Source organism: Heteronotia binoei, chromosome 15 (genome assembly GCF_032191835.1).
Source record: "Heteronotia binoei isolate CCM8104 ecotype False Entrance Well chromosome 15, APGP_CSIRO_Hbin_v1, whole genome shotgun sequence".
NCBI lineage: Eukaryota > Metazoa > Chordata > Lepidosauria > Squamata > Gekkonidae > Heteronotia > Heteronotia binoei.
In genome coordinates this window covers 26,052,426-26,073,031 of record NC_083237.1, presented here as the reverse complement: position 1 = coordinate 26,073,031, position 20,606 = coordinate 26,052,426, and the positions used below count along the sequence as shown (strand labels likewise).

Sequence of the window (20,606 nt, the reverse complement as noted above, 5' to 3'; positions counted from 1 at the left end):
ACTATATCTGATGATTTCACAGTCAGTGGCACCACATGAGACATGGCCCTTTTCACTCTTTTCACTGTGATTGTGAACAATGGAGACATCTATCATTGCTGTTATAGGCCCTAGTCAGAATTTTTCATTGCCTCAAAGGCCACTGATGGTGCAGTGCTGTCAATAATAGGTAAGGGATTGAAAGCCCAGCAGGAACTCATTTGCATATTAGGCTACACCCCCTGACATCACCATTGTTTCACACAGGGCTTTTTTGTAGGAAAAAACCAGCAGGACCTCATTTGCATATTTGGTCACACCCCTGATGCCAAGCCAGCCGGAACTGCATTCCTGTGCATTCTTGCTCACAAAAAGCCCTGGGTATGTGAGAAAAAGACCCCTAATTTCAGAACATCGTAGTTACCTGTTTGGTTGCCAGGGTGCCTAGAGACTCAACTCACACACATCTGCCAGGAAAACGTGGATTGTGTCTACCAGACTGTAAGGGACTTATGTGAGTACTAACAGCCACAATATTGCAGCAGCACTCCGTGTCTCTGCAAGAGTGCTAACCAGGAGAACAGATGGGTTTCCAGTCGCTCCGTGCGCTCACCATCTCGGCCGTTGCAGCAGAAGAAGGTGCGCCGCCAGGAACTGTCCAGGCAAGCGGTTTACAGCCTTGACCATAGAATCCATATGGGAAGGCTAACATCACCAGCAACTATCTTCCTGCAGTGCCAGACTCCATGACAGCAAAGCGGGAGGCTCATGTACTCAACAGATGTCACCTATGCATAAGGCAATCAAGCTTATCTTAGGCACGGATCCTGTCAGACTGCCTAAGCCTTTGTCCAACAGAACTCAAGACAAAGGATGGTGCCAGTAGAGGAATGAAGAAGAGGAAGAACATCTTCACCCAGAGCCAAGTTTCTTTGTATAGATCGGGTATTACCTTAGGTAGCAATTTGGCCATCTATTGTCACCTTTTAGATAACTTTTGATAGCCTTTTATCACCTCCACCCCAATAATTTCACCCATTCTTTCCTTTAATGGTCATCCTGGAGCCTCCCCCTTTGGCCCATTGTTACCTGGAAGTCCAATCAGGTAATCAGGGCCAGGTCTGCTCATTGGTCAGATATGAGCATCCAATCAGGTGCCCCCAATAAACTGGCTATTGGCTACCGCATAAGTCCAGCCCTTATTGTCATTGTGGAGCCTCCCCTTTTTCTGAGGTGATGTACCAGCTGACCACCTGTCATCTGCCCCTGTCATCTGCCCCTGTATAAGGGCTCAAGGTAGTCCTTATAACCACAGTCCCAACTCCCACAGGTGTGTATCTAGCAGTACCCCATTCCTGCTATTTAGATACATCCCCGATTCTTGGCCAGTTGAGGGTCCCCTCCCCCCTAGTCCTCGTTTGTCACCATTGGAGCCTTCCTCGAAGACTACGATCGGTAATTATCACCCTGTTTGTCCATCCTTATGTTACCTCTATGCATTTCTATTTTTATTAGGTCTGCATGTATGTTATATGAGTCTATTATCTTGTATGTGTGTGTTCTATATTTTTCTGTAATAAAATCATAATTGTTTTACTTAATTAGTGTCCTTGGTAAATTTAGCAATAATTTCTGGAGGTGGAATCCTGTATACATAGATTCTAGATCCTTTTTAAGCCAAAGGTGCCCACCTGTCAATTCTCCAACCTCTTTTGAGGGCATTTTGGCTTACAGGTAAGAGTCCTATATTAGCTTCCCCTATACTAACAAATCTTGAAGACACTTGCTCTGTAGCTCTAGAGCAAGGGTGGTCAAACAGAATAAATGTCAGATGTTTGAGAGCCACAAGACAGGAAGGAAGGAAGGAAGGAAGGAAGGAAGGAAGGAAGGAAGGAAGGAAGGAAGGAAGGAAGGAAGGAAGGAAGGAAGGAAGGAAGGAAGGAAGGAAGGAAGGAAGGAAGGAAGGAAGGAAGGAAGGAAAATAGATGGGGAGGGAGGAGAGAGGTGGAAAGAAAGCAACTTTAAATGCATTCTCCAAGCCACCAGCTAACTTGGCTTGGAGAAGAGATTCAAAGAGACAAATACCTTTTCCAAGCCAGCCAGTGGGGCAGTGGGGGCTTCAAGAGCCACACAATATGTGTGAAAGAGCCACAGTTTGGCCACCCCTGCTCTACAGTGGCATGGATCAGCTGCAGTGTTTTCATAAATAGAGTTTTCACAGTCAGGCCTGCCTTGAGTGATGGCAATTATCAGGAAAAGGAACAGGAAGAGAATTCCAGCTTGCAGAGAACAATGACCTTGTTGTCCCTGATGTTATTTGGGGAAACACAGAAGAGTCAGCTCCAAGGTGCCTTTAACTCTGATGTGGATTATGGCCAATTTGTACTGGGTAGTTATAAAATATTAGATGGAAAGTTCCAGACCACGGTGATTCAGCACTTTAGAAATCTATTTGCTTGCACAGGATATTTCAATGCAAGCCTTTTTTTGAGTTTGAATGCACAGGAAACCAGTTCTGGCTGGCTTGGTGTCAGGGGGTGTGGCCTAATATGCAAACGAGTTCCTGTTGGGCTTTTTCTACAAAAAGGCCGTTTCACTGTATGCTTGTATTGAGACAGAATATATGACCTTGCAAAAGTGGGCTGAGAGTGGAGCCCTGGTACCTGGCATCTTAGTTTTTGTTTCCTTTCATGCACAGATCCCAACTTGCCCAGACCTGCCATCTCTTTCAGCCACAATGGGTCAGTTGCCCTTGAAGGACAAGTCAGTATTCAGCGTGTGGTTTGAAATGGATCAGCAGTTTTCTTTCTTCATAAGGATGGTGAGGAGACCCAACACCAAAGTGGTCCATGAAGAATGACTGAGATGTGAGTGAATAAGAAATGTCAGCTGGGAATGCAAAGGGTCCTATAGCTGCAGCTATGTATTTTATTCAGAAAAATTTGTGTTTGCCTGCTATGACTCCCTGAAGCCACTCATATTCTACAGTGAACTGCTGCATACTATCTCTAATGCAAATTATTTTGTAAAGTGAGAACCTCCTCTACACTGCTCCTCCCAATCCATTCACTACCATATGCTGCTACCTTTTCACTTGTGTCCCATTGGCAAAATAGGGTTGAACTGGTTTTGATGAAGCTGCGTTCTTCCTTTTCACCTCTTCTCTGATGAATCACTGCAGTGTGCTGTTTAAAATGTCTCTAGCTCTTCTGAAAGTGCTGCTTCCACTCACCCCTGTCCTGTTCTGCAGCACATTCTTTCTCACTTTTTTTAAAAAAAATGCTCAGTGTGCTATAGTGCTAGACCAAAATAGCAGTTCAGTGCTGTCATGGGACTACTGAAATGCCTCTTTAGGCCTAGCACTATAGCACACAACTAGGGTTGCCAAGTCCAATTCAAGAAATATCTGGGGACTTTGGGGGTGGAGCCAGGAGACTTTGGGGGTGGAGCCAGGAGACACTGGGGGCGGAGCCAGGAACAAGGGTGTGGCAAGCATAATTGAACTCCAAGAGAGTTCTGGCCATCACATTTAAAGGGACAGCACTTTTTAAATGTCTTCCTTCCATAGGAAATAATGAAGGATAGGGGCACCTTCTTTTGGGGCTCATAGAATTGGACCCCCTGGTCCAATCGTTTTGAAACTTGGGGGGTACTTTGTGGAGAGGCACTAGATACTATATTGAAAATTTGGTGCCTCTACCTCAAAAAACAGCTCCCCCAGATTTCAAGTCTGTCTGTAACTCTGGCTCAGTTAAAGAGCATTCTGGGTAGAACCAAAGTATAATCAAATGCTGCTAGCTCATACCCTTCCTACCCCTCCCTTCTTGTAGTGAGTAGCTTTGCTTTAAAATGGAAAGATGTGAAAGTATTATCTGTGCCTTTACAGGCCTGGCTCTCGGAAGGGAGTCAGGAGCCCACTACGATCAAGGCCATGCAAGCCTGAGAACGAATTGGTAACATCAATGTGTGAATGTTCCCTGCATAATCCTCCCCCCTTAGGAATCCCTTTGAAGTATCCCTTATATGCAATGTATCTACAGTTTATTCTTTAGTCTTTTCAATGCTGGCCTAGCCTCAAGTATCAGTATCAATAAAGTAGCTTCTTTGTATCAACAATGACTTGTTATTGAATCTGCCGACTTGACACCAGAGCCCCCGACACCTCCAGAACAATTCCCCATTATACCCTATGAGAATCGATCACATGAGGAATAATGAAGACGTTTCCCTCTCTCTCCACCCCCCCTTTTTGGCGAGTCTGAAGCAGCGGATCGGCCTCTCTACTCACCAGTTGCTGCCAGCTTCTTCACAGAAACACAGACACACCATCCTAAATTGAATCCTTTCAAGTCAAGCCTCCGGAGGTGCAAAGGCACATGGTCCTTTGTGGGCAGGGCTCCCTCTCCCCCCCCCCCCCGCCAGCCAACTGATTGGGGGCGGGAAGCAGCCTGGGAAAACTGAAGAAAGGCTGCTGCGATCGGGGCTGGGTGGGAAGGGAAGGGCAAGGAGAAGCTGCTGGGATCAGGGCTGGGTGGGAAGGGCCGCCATTCCCCCCCCCCCGCTTTCCAGATTTTTGGCGAGCGGGGGGAGAAGGCTCCAAATCAGGGGTCCCCCGGGTAGGCGGGGGATTTGGGAAGCCTACACACAACTTAGAATATTTTAAAAAAACCATAAAAAATGTGAAAAAGGAAAGGGGGGGAGTGACACTTTGAAATGGGCAGGGCACTTCAGAACGCTTTAGAGATTACTCATATATAGATTTATATACACTGTGTGAAACCCCCAGCCTTGTATTGCTTTACTTGGAATTGGGCCAACCACAAATTCTGTAGCTACTGACTTACCGGTGACTGCTTTGCCACCCAGAGCTGGGGGCTCCCAGAGAGGAAAGAGCTCTAAAGCTTAAGAACTGAGAAATATTGTGTATGTATATTTATGAACCACTCCCCATTGGTGTTAAATCTTCAGTAAAAGTTAACTCCTTTTGTTTGTATTAACCCTGCTAATTCTCTCTCTCACACACAAGCTAAAACCCTGGCCTATGTATAAATACATTCAGATATGAATAAGTACAGCCAGGATGCGAATGAAGCAGTGTTTGAGTCTTCAACCACAATAGCTCTGTGAAGTACCTGAGTGAGGGGTGATGGATAAAGAGGACTGGTATACCCTGTCTGGGGGTATGTGTGTGGATGAGAGAGAGAGGGCCTGGTATATGAAATCATCATGGCTGTCTCTATATTTTAGAAGATGCAAGATAGGCAGCAAACTGTGACTGCCTGACTCTGTATACCTGAACCTCTGTGATGAGGGTGGTAGATGATGATGATGATATTGGATTTATATGCTGCCCTCCACTCCGAAGAGTCTCAGAGCGGCTCACAACCTCCTTTACCTTCCTCCCCCACAACAGACACCCTGTGAGGTGGGTGGGGCTGGAGAGGGCTCTCACAGCAGCTGCCCTTTCAAGGACAACCTCTGCCAGAGATATGGCCGACCCAAGGCCATCCCAGCAGGTGCAAGTGGAGGAGTGGGGAATCAAACCCGGTTCTCCAAGATAAGAGTCCGCACACTTAACCACTATACCAAACTGGCTCTCCAAATTCTGAGGGAGTGAAAAAGGCATCACGCTTGTTCTCCAGGAGTATCCCTTGAGACAGTCTAATAGTCTAATAGGCATACCTCCCACCAAGCTCTTTGTGCAGTTATGAGCATGAGTTTCATTGTGTCTGAAGCATTTATTCATTAATATTAGGGTCCCTTCCCCTCCATTTCACAGAATTATTCCTCAGCTCAACCTTTCCCTTAAGCTGGAACAAATTTGTTTGGCAGAGAACTGACCATAGCTTGCTGGTAGAGCATCTGCTTGGTATGCAGAAGATTCCAAGCTCAAACCCTGACATCTCCAGTTTTGTACTTTTCTAACAAACAAAAGCAGGGACCAGATGGGAGGCAATGCTACTGGCTTGAAAGGGAAGAAAGACCCTGAGGGTCACTCACAGCAAAGAGTAATTCTGACTCATTATATGTTAGGCAAGAATGGAGGCCACTTGCCAATCAGTACAATAAACATTAAAGTAAATGCCAATCTGTTTCTTTTAACTGATTAATTAAATTGAGCACAATTAAATACATCCACAGTATCCAAAATATTTTGCTGAGATTTCGGAAACATGTCAGATAAGGTAGAACTGATCAGATAAAAGCTCCCACCCATTGGTAAAAAGAAAGGAACCATCATGTTCTCTTTTTCATCCCCATTTACAGAATCACACAAGAAACAAAGCAGTGTAAACCCACCCTTCCCAGATGACTGTAACTTCAGCTAAACCTAAAAGTGCATACCCATCAAATGCAGTCTTACTCATTAAAATCGCCCCTTCAACAAAACATAACTGATGTTAGTCAGCTACAGCAGTAATAGTTAACCTGACCAACAGAGGGAGCTGCAAATGCAGCTTCTAGTCAGAGTACTGTGGGAGGAGTTATGCTTGTTGCCAGTTTGTTCTACTGTAGTTTGTAAGGTGGAGCTCATGAAACTTGGCCTTGGTTGTTTTTGAAGGATCCGTTAAAACAAGAATTAGTTAATCAGTTACTTAGTTAATCAGTTACGGTTTTATTAAGTTGTTATTATGTTTACAATACAGTGCGTTAACTGAAAATACAGATTACAGATCAGGGACCTTCCAACACAAAATGTGCAGTTCTTAAGTTTAAACAATTTTATTAATAACATATGGTAACAATGTCTATTTATATCATTACTATCCCTAACCCATATGATATTTTCTGATCCCCCCTCCCTCCGTTACTAGACTCACGCCGAAGTTATATACTTGAATTCACTTATAAAGGTACCCTTAACCAATCAAAGTTCAATTTCTCCCTTTTCTCATACTCATTATTAAAAAATTGTCCAATGCCTTTTTACATTCCACTCTTTCTCTATATATCCTCTAAATTTCTTCCACTCTTTTTAAACACTTCCAAATCATAGTCTCTTAAGGTTCTTGTTAGTTTGTCCATCTCACTCCACGATAAAACTTTCACGATCCAATCCCATTTATCTGGTATTTTTTCTTGCTTCCACAACTGCGCATACAGTGTCCTAGCAGCTGAGAGCAAGTACACAAGGACAGGAAGGTATGATTCCATTTCCACTGCTGAGTACTTCTTCTTTTGGAAATTTTTCCATTTGTAATCCCAACAGAAAAGTCTCTGCAACTTTCTTAAAGTCACATCCCAAAATTTTGGATATTTCTTGTTGTATCATCTGCCAAAACTACAAAATGTGCAGTTCTAATTACACATTTGGGCAGAGAAGCGCCCTTACCCAGGAGACCCCATACCTGCATGGGAGGATATGGCAACTCTACCAGGAACAATCCCATTTGATTCAAGCACTTGTCATATATAAGCTTCTCTTTGCCAGTTTTGGGACAGCTTAATTTTCTAGATTTCTCCTCTAAACCTAAGACGCCCCACCCCCACCACCTTTCTACATGCACACTGCAATATCCTTTTAGACCCCAGCAAAACAGTTGTTTTATGAAGAGTCAGATATTTGGTCTATGGAGCAAAGTATTATCTGCTGTGACTAGAAATGAGTTTCCAATGACTCTTACAAAAGGTCTTCTACTTGAGATGCCTTTTTAATAGATCCAAGTGGGCAGCGGTGTTGGTCTGAAGCAGTAGAACAAAGCAAAAGTCAAGTTGCACCTTTAAGACCAAAGTTTTGTTCAGAATGTAAGCTTTTGTGTGCTAGAAGCAGACTTCATCAAAAGTATGGAATGGCAAGCAGTCCTAAATATAGACTCTCATTTATTGCACTTCACACCAAGGATATGTAATGGATTTATTACATGGACATCAATCTGCTATGCCAACGTAATTGTTATTGTTTCAGCCCAGTTAACATAAACTAACAAATACCAGACCCCATCTTGTGACTCTTTTAATCTGCTAAAAAACATTTCCGTGACTCTGCATACTAACTCACCGCCCACTTTCTCTATATTTAGGATTGCTTGCCATTCCATACTTTTGTCTGATGAAGTGTGCTTATAGCACACAAAAGCTTACATTCTGAATAAAACTTGGTCAGTCTCAAAGGTGCAACTTGACTCTTGTTGAGATGCCTTTAGCAGAGATGCCAGAGGAAACAACTGAACGTGGGACCTTTTGAATCTGCAATAGATGTGTTCTTCTAATAAACTGTAACCCCTAGTGGACTTTCAAGAATCCCCAGGACCACCAGAAGTCAGGTTCCTTTCTTGTTTGGAAAGGAAAGAGATACAGAGATGGAAGACGATGGAGTCTATTGTTCTTTCCAGAAGTGGTGATCCCCAATCACAATGTATGCAAGGAGGAGAAGGGTCAGACCTCCAGTGGCAAAGCGGAGGATGTAAATCCAAGTGTAGTCTGGAGGCTCTGGAAGGGGATAAGGAAGTTAGAATTTGTGCACACAAGGACAGGAAGGTATGATTCCATTTCCACTGCTGAGTACTTCCTAGACCAGGGCTGGCCAAACTTGCGTAACATAAGAGCCATATAGAATAAATGTCAGATGTTTGAGAGCCACAAGGAAGGAAGGAAGGAAGGAAGGAAGGAAGGAAGGAAGGAAGGAAGGAAGGAAGGAAGGAAGGAAGGAAGGGAGGGAGGGAGGGAGGGAGGGTGGGGAAGGAGGGAAGGGAAAGGAAGGGAGGCAAATAGATAGAGAAGAAAGAGGAGAAAGTGAGAGGTGGAAAGAAAGCAACTTTAAATGCATTCTGGAAGTCACCAGCTGGCTTGGCTTGGCAAAGTGATTTAAAGAGAGAAATGCCTTCTCTAAGTTAGCCAATGGGGCCATGGGGTCTTCAAGAGCCACACAATATGTGTGAAAGAGCCACATAGAATAAATGTCTGATGTTTGAGAGCTGCAATTCATGAACGTCAGATGTTTGAGAGTTGCAAGACAGGAAGGAAGGAAGATAGAAGGAGGAGGGAGGGAGAGGTGGAAAGAAAACAACTTTAACTGTAAATGCATTCTCCAAGCCGCCAGCCGGCTTGGTGAAGTGATTTAAAGAGAGAAATGTGTTATCCAAGCTAGCCAATGGGGCAGTGGGGGCTTTGAGAACTATACAATATGTATGAAAGAGCCACATGTGGCTCCTGAGCCACAGTTTGGCCACTCCTGTCCCACACCTTTCAGTAAACAGAGCTATGTGCACACATTTCCTCCACCTGTCATTTCTGCCAGGGAAACTCATCCCTTTAGTCTAAAGGAGAATTCCAGGCCCCACCTGGAGATTGGCAACTTTAATGGGGGAAACTAGCTCAGAATATTTTGCATTACTCAAAAGTAGTTCCCATTAAATATAATGTTAGTGACTCCTGTGTTAGGTCTTGTGAAACACAATGATTTCTGCTATGAAACTCAGATTACTGTTATTTATTGTGGGGGGGGGGGGGGGGGTTTGTGAAACACTTGAATATCCTCAAGATGCATTGAAATTTGGCTTTGGGTAGTGATTACATAAGGTTGGAAGACTAGAAGAATAGTAAGCTAGATACCACACCTGATAACAGGAGCTCCAGAGGGTCACTGTAGGCTGAGAACACAGATAGTCTTCTTTCCAATGCATAGTTGCAGCTATAGTTCCCTTGGTACTCCCAGCTGATGTTGCTAAAGGTTAATTCACCCACATTCCAGTCAGTCTTCATGGGCCACTTCAGTGTTGTGTCTCCATCCTTATAGAGAAAGAAATGTGCAGGTCCTACTTCAGTCTCACACTGGATTTTAACTTGTCCTCCAAGGACAGCCAGGCCACTGGAGTTGAGAGAGATTTCAGGCCTAGGTAAGCTGGGATCTGAGCAAAGAAGGAAACAGTAAGTGGAATATACCACACGACTGGGAGCTCCATCTGCAGCAGTGCTTCTCCAGGATCTGTTAAGACAAACATTCTTTCAAAACAAGCACAGATTCCCTGTTGCAGATACTTATGCCTGAGACTTCTCAATATGGGGATGAGTATATTGAGAATGGGTGAGGAAAGGAAAGAAATAGCTAAATAATATATAGCACCACAATAAGACAGGTTCCACCATTCTTAAAACTTATTTGTCCAGTCTCTACATTTAGGGTATCAGATCATTCAGTTCACGTTGGGTACAATCACATGAGAGGTTTGGCCTGACCTAGCTCCGCCCCCTCTCCAGATTTAATGTGCACACACATCTGCCCTCTGAGCCTTGCCTGTACTTACCTCGTTATAACCTCTTGAGATACTAATGCCCTCCATTTAAATCCACAACTAATGAAGGCAGAATGACACCCAGATGTATGGCACTTCACACCTATGACATCAATCTGCTTTTTATCTCCCTCCACTGTTGTTTCAGCCCAGTCAATAACACTAACTAACAAACGCAGACCCCAGTTTGTGATTCTTTTAATTTGCTAAAAACATACCCATGACTCGACATACCAACTCACTGCCCACTTTCTCTATAGTTAACGATGGCTTGCCATTCCAATTTTGTCTGATGAAGTCTGCTTAAAGCATACGAAAGCTTGCATTTTGAATAAAATGGTCTTAAAGGTGCACTTGTCTACTGCTTTGTTCTATTGCTTCAGACCAACACTGCTGCCCACTTGGATTTACCTCGTTTTAGGATGGGCTGGTCCCAGATTAAATCTATAAAACGTAGGCAGGTCACATTTCCCAGATGTCTGAATGGCTGGAGGACGCAATGCAAATGCCCCACACGCACAGGAGCAGTCTGAATGCCCCTCTTGCACGTGTGCAGCCCATGCCTTTCCCAACAGCCAGGGCTGTGTGATTGCTGCAGCTCATATCAAAGAGAACCAGGTGTTCCAAAGCCAGGATACTGCCATGCCAAATTCCCAGTGTGATCCCACCCATTGTCATGGGTTTGTGTCTAAGCTCCTAGGATCTAGGATGTAGTCCAGGCAATGCATCAATTTGGAAATAGCATTTAATAAAACAAAATGTTCCTAACAGCAGCAGTTCTACAATTCTGAGATGGCAAAAGGCAAGCTAGGAACTGCATTTTATATTCTTCCCCATTTTTATAGCACATGCATTGAAAGGTAACGCAGCCATACCCTGATGGGTTTTCTGACTTGGCCTTCAGGGTAAGGTTATCTATATACTGTGATGCCATATTAGCACAGAATGGCTATTACGTGCAGAATTCAGCTTCCCCTATATCTTAGCATACACTGTGTTATTAAAAACAACTGCAAAGGCATATTTCTGAAAGTGTGTGAATGAGTCTCGTTGAAATCTTAGAAGGCAAATGAGGAATTGACCAGGATTTCCAGAGGTCCAAGAGTAAGGCTTTAAGGTTGTTAATCATTTCTTTCCCCTATCATAACTAGAAAAGCCAGAAAATATAGATGTAAAAGCCCGCCTCAGCAGGTAGGGCGGGATATAAGTGAAATAAAATAAATAAATAAAATAAGAGAAATAGAGGGATCCTAAGCAGGGCCTTTTTGTCGAAAAAGCCCAACAGGAACTCATTTGCATATTAAGCCACACCTCCTGACATCAGCATTTTTTTGTGCAGGGATTTTTTTGTAGAAAAAGCCCAGCAAGAACTCATTTGCAGATTAGGCCACACCCCCTGACACCAAGTCAGCCAGAACTGTGTTCCTGTGCGTTCCTGCTAAAAAAACGCCCTGATCCTAAGTAACATAATTTATGTAGAGTATTGCAACTGCTAGAAAAATCAGTCAAGCCACTCATCTGGTTTCTGAGATTGCCCCTTGCATTTCCTACACAGTTTTTATCCTGTGTTTGCAACCAAATGAACTAGATGCTTGCTCTTTTTCAAATAAAAGCTGATATACAAAGGAAGCTGATTTCTATAGCCAGTATTCTATTTTAAACTGTTGTGTTTTCCACTGGAACCACAACTTACACAGCCTTTGCAAAAGGGCATCATGGAATTGGCTATTCCATATCCCAAGAATAGGATCATAAAGTGTATGTTATGTGTCGTTTAATCTTCCTGACACTTGTGCCCTAGTAAGGTCACACCAAGAATTTTCTGCCTATGAAAATATTCCATATAATCCAGATTTTAGTAGAACTAGGGAGTAAGATATATCAAATTGGGTCCCCTTGGTTGTGCGGTTGGGGGATGCTGAATTTGCTTCTTTCCTCACCTAACACCAGCAGCTCCACCTGGTTGCTGGGCTTTGAGATGAAGAAAGACTTTAATGGTGGTCTGTAGCAGCAATGGTAGACCCCGCTATCATTCACGCTCACATTATTTATGGAGAACATGGCCATATCCTCATCTGCCTCCATGGGCTGTGATGTCATTGGATCTCCAGCCTTATAAAGATGGAACATCACAAATGAATCATTTATACTGCAGTAAATAGTGATGTTGCTTCTCAAGCGTGTTGCCCCAGTAGGGCTCATGAAGATCATGGGCCTGGGAAGATCAGGATCTGTGAACAGAAATAAGTTAGTATAGGATTAGTCATGTTATAGGGATACGTTTCTGCAAAAGATTAAAAGATATGGCACCCACACGTTCACTGCAGTTGTGACCCACCGATAGGGTTGCCAAGTCCAATTCAAGAAATATCTGGGGACTTTGGGGGTGGAGCCAGGAGACTTTGGGGGTGGGGCCAGGAGATACTAGGGGTGGAGCCAAGATCAAGGCCACGTGCCCCCGTCCCGAACCCGTGTTAGAGCCCCCTTCCTCCCTCCTCCCCCGCCCAGGAGACTCACTTGAGGTTTTCGAGGGAGCAGACGTTGCAGGCGGCGCTGCCGTGCCCATCGCCCCAGCTGCGCGACCGCCTGAACATGCCGGCGGCTGCCTCGCCTCACCTCCGCTCTCCGGCTACGGCCTGGCTCCCCTCATCGGCATCGCCTCTGCCAGCCCCGCACTGCCATTCGGCCGCCACACACAGCTGCCCAGCCACGGAAGGAGCCGCGTGGGACACGCTGGGAAACGTAGTCCCCAAGGAGACACCACCCAGCAGCCGGAGAGGACGCAAGGAATACGAGTCCCAGCGTGCACCTCGCAGAGGGAGGCCGGACTGGAGCGAATAGCAGGCCGGCGGTGGGCGGGTCTTTGTGACCTGGAGGAAGGGAGGAGCCTGAAGCCTGCAAGGGAGGCAGGCGGGGAAAGAGTGTCTCTGTTTGAGAAAGTGGCACCAAAATTGGCGCCGTTCCCCCCCCCCCGCTTCCGGATTTTTGGAGAGCGGGGGAGGAGGCTGAAAATTCGGGGGTCCCCTGCCAGGGCGGGGGATTTGGGAAGCCTACCCACCAAGCTCTCTTGCCCTATGGAGGGGCTCTTGTCCCACAGTCTTAAACATGTTGCTATTTTGGCTGTGCCTACAACTATTTGCGGGGCAAATCTATTACCTAGAAACCTGAGGCCCGAGCTACACATTATGATTTGTAATACGTATGGTTTGAGTTCTCCTAATCTCACTTTGATGCTAAGATCCAGACCGCAGAAGCAGGGGGGCTTGTTTTCAATGTGTGTGTATTGAGACTTCAATAAAGCTATATAGACTTTACAAATAGAAGGAGTTTTGTAGGGAGGTCAGCAATAGTGAATGTATTCACCATTTGAATTTACTGTGTTCAGTTGTGCCAATCAGACACCAACCAATGATCAGGCCTGTTTGGTTTTTCACTGTTTGTCTGCTAAATATGTTCTGCATCATTTTTTTTTTTGCAAAACTGTGTGTGTGCAAAAACATTGCTGATCCAAACAGATCAGCACCACTGATGTTGTTTAAGGGCATCTTACCTGAAGTCTGTACTACAAGATTAAAAAAAAATATCTCTACATTTATTTGTTTCTGATTTAGTTGTCTGTTTAAAAAATTAACTGCTGAGCAGTGGCACAACAAGAAGGGTGGTCAGTGCAATTCCACTGGCTGTGTGTGAATGCATACATACAAAAACTGGATTGTGCAATATGGTTCAAACAGTTTAAACTACTTGCTGAACAGCAACAAACAGATTGGCGAATAGTCCTGCAAAAAAATCAGCTCCTAGTTCATAACTGGTGACCAGGACATGAACTAAACCAATGGGAGTTCAACCATCCCTATCCAGAAGCAGACAAGATAGCAGCATAGTGCTTAAGTATGGTTGTCACATGACCGGATTGACAAGAGTGGCACATGATTTTGGAAGCAGAGTGCTGGAAAGAGGCAAAGATGCAAAAAAAGACCAGAAATTTGCACAAGTCAAGTTGAAAGGTACAATGGCCCACTGTCATACTGAAAAGTGTAATATAGTTGGGAAAAAGGTTTTGATGTTTTCCCATTGTCCATTATAGCCTATGGGCATCATTATAGTGAATGGGCCCTTAGGGTTGGGGTTAGGGTTAAGGTTCAATTTACAATTAGGGTGGGGGTACAGTTACAATTAGTGTTAGGGTAAGGATACTGGTTCAATCCCAGCAGAAGCTGGTTCAGGTAGCTGGCTGGAGCTGACTCAGCCTTCCATCCTTCCGAGGTCGATAAAATGAGTACCCAGATTGCTGGGGGGAAAGCATAGATGACTGGGGAAGGCAATGGCAAACCACCCCGTAAAAAGTCTGCCGTGAAAATCTTGTGAAAGCAACATCACCCCAGAGTCAGAAACGACTAGTGCTTGCACAGGGGATTACCTATTTAAGGTTACTGGTAGCTTACGTATAATACTGAAAAGTGCAATATAGTTGGGGAAAAGTTTTTGATGTTTTTCCATTCTCCATTATAGCCTATGGGAATCATTATAATGAATGGAACCATAGGGTTAGGGTCACTATAATAATTCCCATAGGCTATAAAGGAGAATGGAAAAACATCAAGGGCACGGAGGGGGAAACCATTTTTTTCCAATGTTGTACAGAAGGAAGTGACATGATTTGGAGATAGATATGGAGAGCAAAAGAGAGAGAAGAGGGAAAGCATTAAGTGAAGGATTTGTTTCTGTTCTACAGGATGAATGTGATGAAGACATGGAGAGTATATATTGAGAAGAGATCTTAGAAAGAAAAAGTTCTTTCTTAGTAATCCTCCAAGAAGGTTCACAGCTGCTTATATTAAACTAAAACCCGAAATTCAGATCAAAACATCAGGGTAATGTTTTTACCTGTTATTAACAATATTACCAGCTACCGATAATGTACCGGATTTGCTTCAAGGTGCTGGTTATTACCTTTAAAGCCCTATATGGCCAGGGTCCTGCATACCTTAGGGACCACCTTTCCCTGCACATGCCCCAGCGAGCACTTCGGTCTGGGTCTCAAAACCTGTTGACAGTTCCCAGCATCAGAGAAACGAAGCTCAAAACAACAAGAGCCAGGGCCTTTTCCGCTGCTGCCCCTAGCTGGTGGAATGAGTTGCCAGATTAGGTTAGGGCCCTGCGAGAGCTTTTACAGTTCCGCAGGGCCTGCAAAATGGCACTCTTCCACCAGGCATTTACATGAATGGTAACATCTGCAGCAATGGGACTGGCCCATAAGAACACCGCCAATGGCCTACTGCACTACGCTATGGCAATCCTGAGACTTCTGAGCATAGCTAACCACCATAATTTAAATTGCTGCCTAAATTATGATAGTAGCACATGCAATTAGGCTTCCCAACCCCAACCCCCCGCCCGCCCTGGCAGGGGACCCCCTGATTAGCAGCCTCATCCCCCGCTCTCAAAAAATCTGGAAGCGGGGGTGGGGGGGGGGGAGGGAGGAGAATGCAGGCTCTCCAGGCAGGCTTCACTTTGCTGTCAGAGCTTGGGGGTGGAGGATACTATCAGGCTCGTTGCTTCACTGAGGCTGGGAGGCTTGGGAGCTTTTATTTTGAGCTATGTGCTCACTCGTAGGTGGCTAAGTACAATCGGAAAGAGTTGGGACTTGCCTGCCTAGTGCGGCATTTGGGGCAATAAATTTCCCCTGCTCCTTTAAACAGGTTCCCTAGCTTCCTCCCCCCCCCCCCACCACCTCGGCTCCTCCCTTCCCAACTCAGTTTCACTTCGGCACTTGCTCCTCCCAGACTCAGCTTTTCCTCCTCCTTCCTCGGCTTCCTTCCATGTGGTCTCCCAAACAAACTTTTCTTCTTCTCTCCCAACTGCATTGTAAGTAGGGTTGCCAAGTCCAAGTCAAGAAATATTTGGGGACTTTGGGGGTGGAGCCAGGAGACTTTGGGGGTAGAGACAGGAGACATTGGGGGTGGAGCCAGGAACAAGGGTGTGACAAGCATAATTGAACTCCAAGAGAGTTCTAGCCATCACATTTAAAGGGATAGCACACTTTTTAAAATGTCTTCCTTCTATAGGAAATAATGAAGGATAGGGGCACCTTCTTTTGGGGCTCATAGAATTGGACCCCCTGGTCCAATCTTTTTGCAATTTGGAGGGCATTTTGGAGAGAGGAATTAAACACAATGCTGAAAATTTGGTGCCTCTATCAGTCAGTCAGTTTATTGCGGCTCTAGGCCAATCGACAACAACAACACAACAACAACAGTACAGCACAACACCGAGCTAAAACATGACATAACTACCTAATAACTGTGTACAGGCATCAAAATAATATTAAAATTAAAATTTTCTGATATAAGCAACATATAACTAAGGACAGCATTATACAATCAGATCGCAGCTTCGTTCAAATACAAGCAACATTAAGTTTCTTCCTGTCAAGGTCAGTAACATATAGAAACTTAGCGAGATCCAGGGAAAGTTGATCACTCCCATCCCCTAGGAGGAAGTAAATAGCTTGGGACTGATTTAAAGATTCAGCTTGCATTAGATGGTTCCGCAGAAGTCTGTGCCTTGCCTCTGTATGGAAGAGACAGTTCAAAATGAGATGGGAAACCATATCGATCTCCTTGAGGCCGCACGGGCAGGTCCTGTCTTCTAGCGGAATCTTTTGAAAACGGCCCCTCAGTACTGCCGTATCCAAAATGTTCAAGCGTGCCAAAGACAGCATCCGCCTGAACTTAATTGGCTGTATCATTTCTAGATATCTGGCACTTTTAAGTTCACTTATAAAAAAGGTTGGGATATACGTCCCCCCAACTTTGGCCAGAGATTGTTTTAATTCCAATTCCAGTAATCGGTCTCTGATGATTGCTTTTGCCCCGTTCTTAAACATGAGGGCTAAAGAATCAATATTCAAATCACTTTCCTCTAGTTTGGATTTTAGTTTCATTAACCAATTACTAACAAATGAGTCATAGAAGATTTGATATGCAATATCATCCGGATTCGCCAGGACCCTTAGAAGGAGACTCAAACCTCTATTCCACATTAATGTGGAGAGGCTTGAAAGCCCCGTTTCCAACCTAATTGCAATAGATGAGGCATACTTTGGCACCTGTAGGATACATCGTACAAACTTCGATTGAACCATCTCCAATTTAGTTAATTTATTGTACAAGAAAATCTCTGCTCCGTACATTAACTGGGGTATAACCTTAGCGTTGTAAACCTTAATAGCCGCTATGGCATTATAAGCGCCCTTGGAAGTGTAAAACTCCTGCAAAGCAAGCGCCATACGTTGGGCATTACAATGTACGCTGTCTATGTGCCCTTGATAAGATCCTGTGTGATGAAAAACAACCCCCAGATATTTGTATGTTTTAACTTGTTTCAATTTTTCATCATTAAAATGCCAGATCATTTCTCTAAATCTTTTGGTGAAGACTATAATTTTAGACTTGTCTCTATTAACGACTAAATCAGTGTCCAAACAAAAGAGAGAAAGCGTTCTAAGCGACCTACGTAAACCAACTTGGGATCTTGACAGGAGTAATACATCATCTGCATACAACAAGATGGGCACAGCAATCTTCCCAATTTTAGGGGGATGCAAACCAGGGTCAGTAAAATACCCTACAATGCTATTAATATATAAATTAAAAAGTTGCGGGGCTAATATACAGCCTTGTTTGACACCTTTACTTGTTTGAATTGGATGAGTCAGATGACCTTGAGGGGTGCATTTTACCTGCATACTAGAATTTTCGTACAATTTCATCATAAGAAATAGGAGTCTACGGTCAATTGATGTACTGTACAGTTGGCGCCACAGCTTATCTCTTGGGACAGAATCAAAGGCTGCTTTAAAATCTATAAACGCTGCGTATAAACGAGAGCCCTTTACTGCAGCCTGCTTGTCAACAAGGAATTTCAATATTAACACGTTGTTCAGGTGAGAGCGATTCCTTCTAAAGGCTGCTTGTACATTTGCCAGGATGTGGTTTTCCTCCATCCAGGTTGTTAATTTCTCCCGTAGGTGTAAGGCATATAGTTTTCCCATAATATTTAAAAGGCTGATTGGCCTGTAGTTTTCAGGCTTCTCTCTCCCGCCTTTCTTATATATAGGAGATACTATAGCCTTGCTCCATTCCTCTGGCATTATAGCTGTTTCGTCTATAAAGGTGAATAGGGAAGCCAGAACAGGCGTCCACCAGTCCTGGTACGATTTTATCAGTTCTATCCGGACACCATCTGACCCTGGGGCTTTCCTACATCTGATCTGCTTTATCAGTTGTTCAATTTCTGAACAGGTAACCGGTTCCCACTTAGGGCAGTCTGTTAACTCTAGGTGTAGTGGGGGAGAAACTTTAGAGTCCAGGTCCGCATTGTACAGCTTACTGAAGTGGATCTCCCACTCTTTAGGGCTGATTAAATTCTTAGGGCAGTAAGGACCTTTCCGTTGTAACCAGTTTAGTTCATTCCAAAAACAGATCGGGTTTTTATTTTTGGCAGCTGTATATAGTTTTAGCCAATTTTCTTTAACATAAACACTTTTCTTTTGTTTAATCAGGAGCTTGTACTGTCTTTTTACTTGCTTATATTTAATTCTGTCAAGCCAATTATCAGTCGATTTTAACGTCAAAAACAGATCATTGAGGGATTTCCTAAGAGTTCTACAGTCCAAATCGTACCATTCGTTTAAGTGCCCTCGGTATCCAGACCCTAGGTGGAGTTTTGCTTCTAGAACCAAATTAGGTTTCAAGATTTCGACTAGCTTGTTGTAACTATTCACTTTATCGGTATCTGCCTCAAGTATTTCCTGTCGCAACTCAACCATTTCCCTGGATTCTAAAATATGCTTCATTTTGACACATACTTGCAGTGACCATGGAATACTCCTTCCTTTGCTATCTAAAAGCTCCGATGAACAAGATCTTATTATTAATCGTTTGACGGTGGAACCAAGGTCTAATTCTAATTTTAGAGGAAGATGGTCACTTTCTGATCTAATCTCAAAAAGCAGCCCCTCCAGAGCTCCAGATACCTGCAGGTCAATTCTCCGTTATATGGGAATTGGTCTCCATAGGGAATAATGGAGTGCCCAACAGACGCCCCCCCCCCCCGATTTCTGATGTCCCTGAAGCGGGGGGGGAGGGCCTCCAAACTGAGGGATCCCCTGCCCCCACCTGGGGATTGGCAACCCTACTTTGGGAGTGAGGATTCCCCCAGCAGTCTGCTCCATGCTGGTGGGTTGTGGGCCTCCAAACTGAGGGAAAGCTCCCTCCCCCCCCCCCCCCCCCCGGAGCTTGGCAGCCCTATTGGCAACCTAGCAGAACAAGCACATTGCCCTCGACACTTGATAGTGTGTAAAAACAGGAGACAAGATTGGGAAGGCCTACAGCAGACCGCCAACGAATGAAATCATGAGTCATGAAAAGAGGGTCTAAAGCACAAGCCAAGGGAAGCTGTAGTAGGAAAAGGAAGTCTCATCTATCTGGTTATTGCCCTATGGGGTTTGAGCCACAGCTGTCCTTCGAACTGGCTTAACAATTAGGCTAAGTAGGCACTGGCCTATGGGCCCCCATGCCTTTAGGAGCCCTGGGCTCTTTCTCCCCGCACCCTGTTTTTTCCCCTGTTTGCAGCCCTCCCAGCCTGCACACGCAGCCAGCAACTGAGCTGCTCTTTGCCCAACCTGCCTGGTGTGTAGAGTTGCCAAGTCCCCAGCCTTCTCTGGTGGGGGACTTTTGTGAGCGCACGAGCGCGCAATGCAATGACATCACCTGGAAGTGATTTCATTGCACCGGTGCTCACAGCCGCCCTAGCAGTTCCGGGAAAACGCTATGGTTTCCCTGGATGCTCTAGCCATTTGGGAGGGGGAAACTCTATGGTACCTATTGTATCATAGAGTTTGCCCTCCCAAATGGCTAGAGCGTCTGGGAAAACCATAGCGTTTTCCCAGAAACACCTAGACTGGCTGCCGCGTGATGTCGCTGGCGTGATGACATCACTTCCAGGTAGGGTTGCCAATCCCCAGGTGAGGGCAGGGGAGCCCCCGGTTTGGAGGCCCTCCCCCCACTTCAGGGTCATCAGAAAGTGGGGGGAAGGGAGGGAAATGTATGCTGGGAGCTCTGTTATTCCCTATGGAGATTTATTCCCATAGAAAATAATGAATTGATTCATGGGTATCTGGGGCACTAGGGGGGCTGTTTTTTGAGGTAGAGGCACCAAATTTTCAGTACAGCATCTAGTGCCTCTCCCCAAAATATCCCCCAAGTTTCAAAATGATTGGACCAGGGGGTCCAATTTTATGAGCCCCAAAAGAAGGTGCCCCTATCCTTCATTATTTCCTATGGAAGGAAGCCATTGAAAAGGTGTGCCATCCCTTTAAATGTGATGGCC

General features: G+C 44.7%; 1 protein-coding gene across 1 annotated transcript in view; it reads right to left on the bottom strand.

The window, feature by feature from the left end:
• Positions 1 to 489: 489 nt before the first annotated feature.
• LOC132583326 (immunoglobulin superfamily member 1-like) overlaps positions 490 to 20,606 on the bottom strand; it is a 33,067-nt gene continuing 12,950 nt past the window's right edge. Inside the window, exons 6-8 of the mRNA XM_060254988.1 lie at positions 12,152 to 12,442; positions 9,750 to 9,904; positions 490 to 567 (exon numbers count right to left, since the gene is read on the bottom strand). Coding sequence (XP_060110971.1) covers positions 490 to 567; positions 9,750 to 9,904; positions 12,152 to 12,442 — 524 coding nt within the window. The remainder of the gene's footprint in view (positions 568 to 9,749; positions 9,905 to 12,151; positions 12,443 to 20,606) is intronic.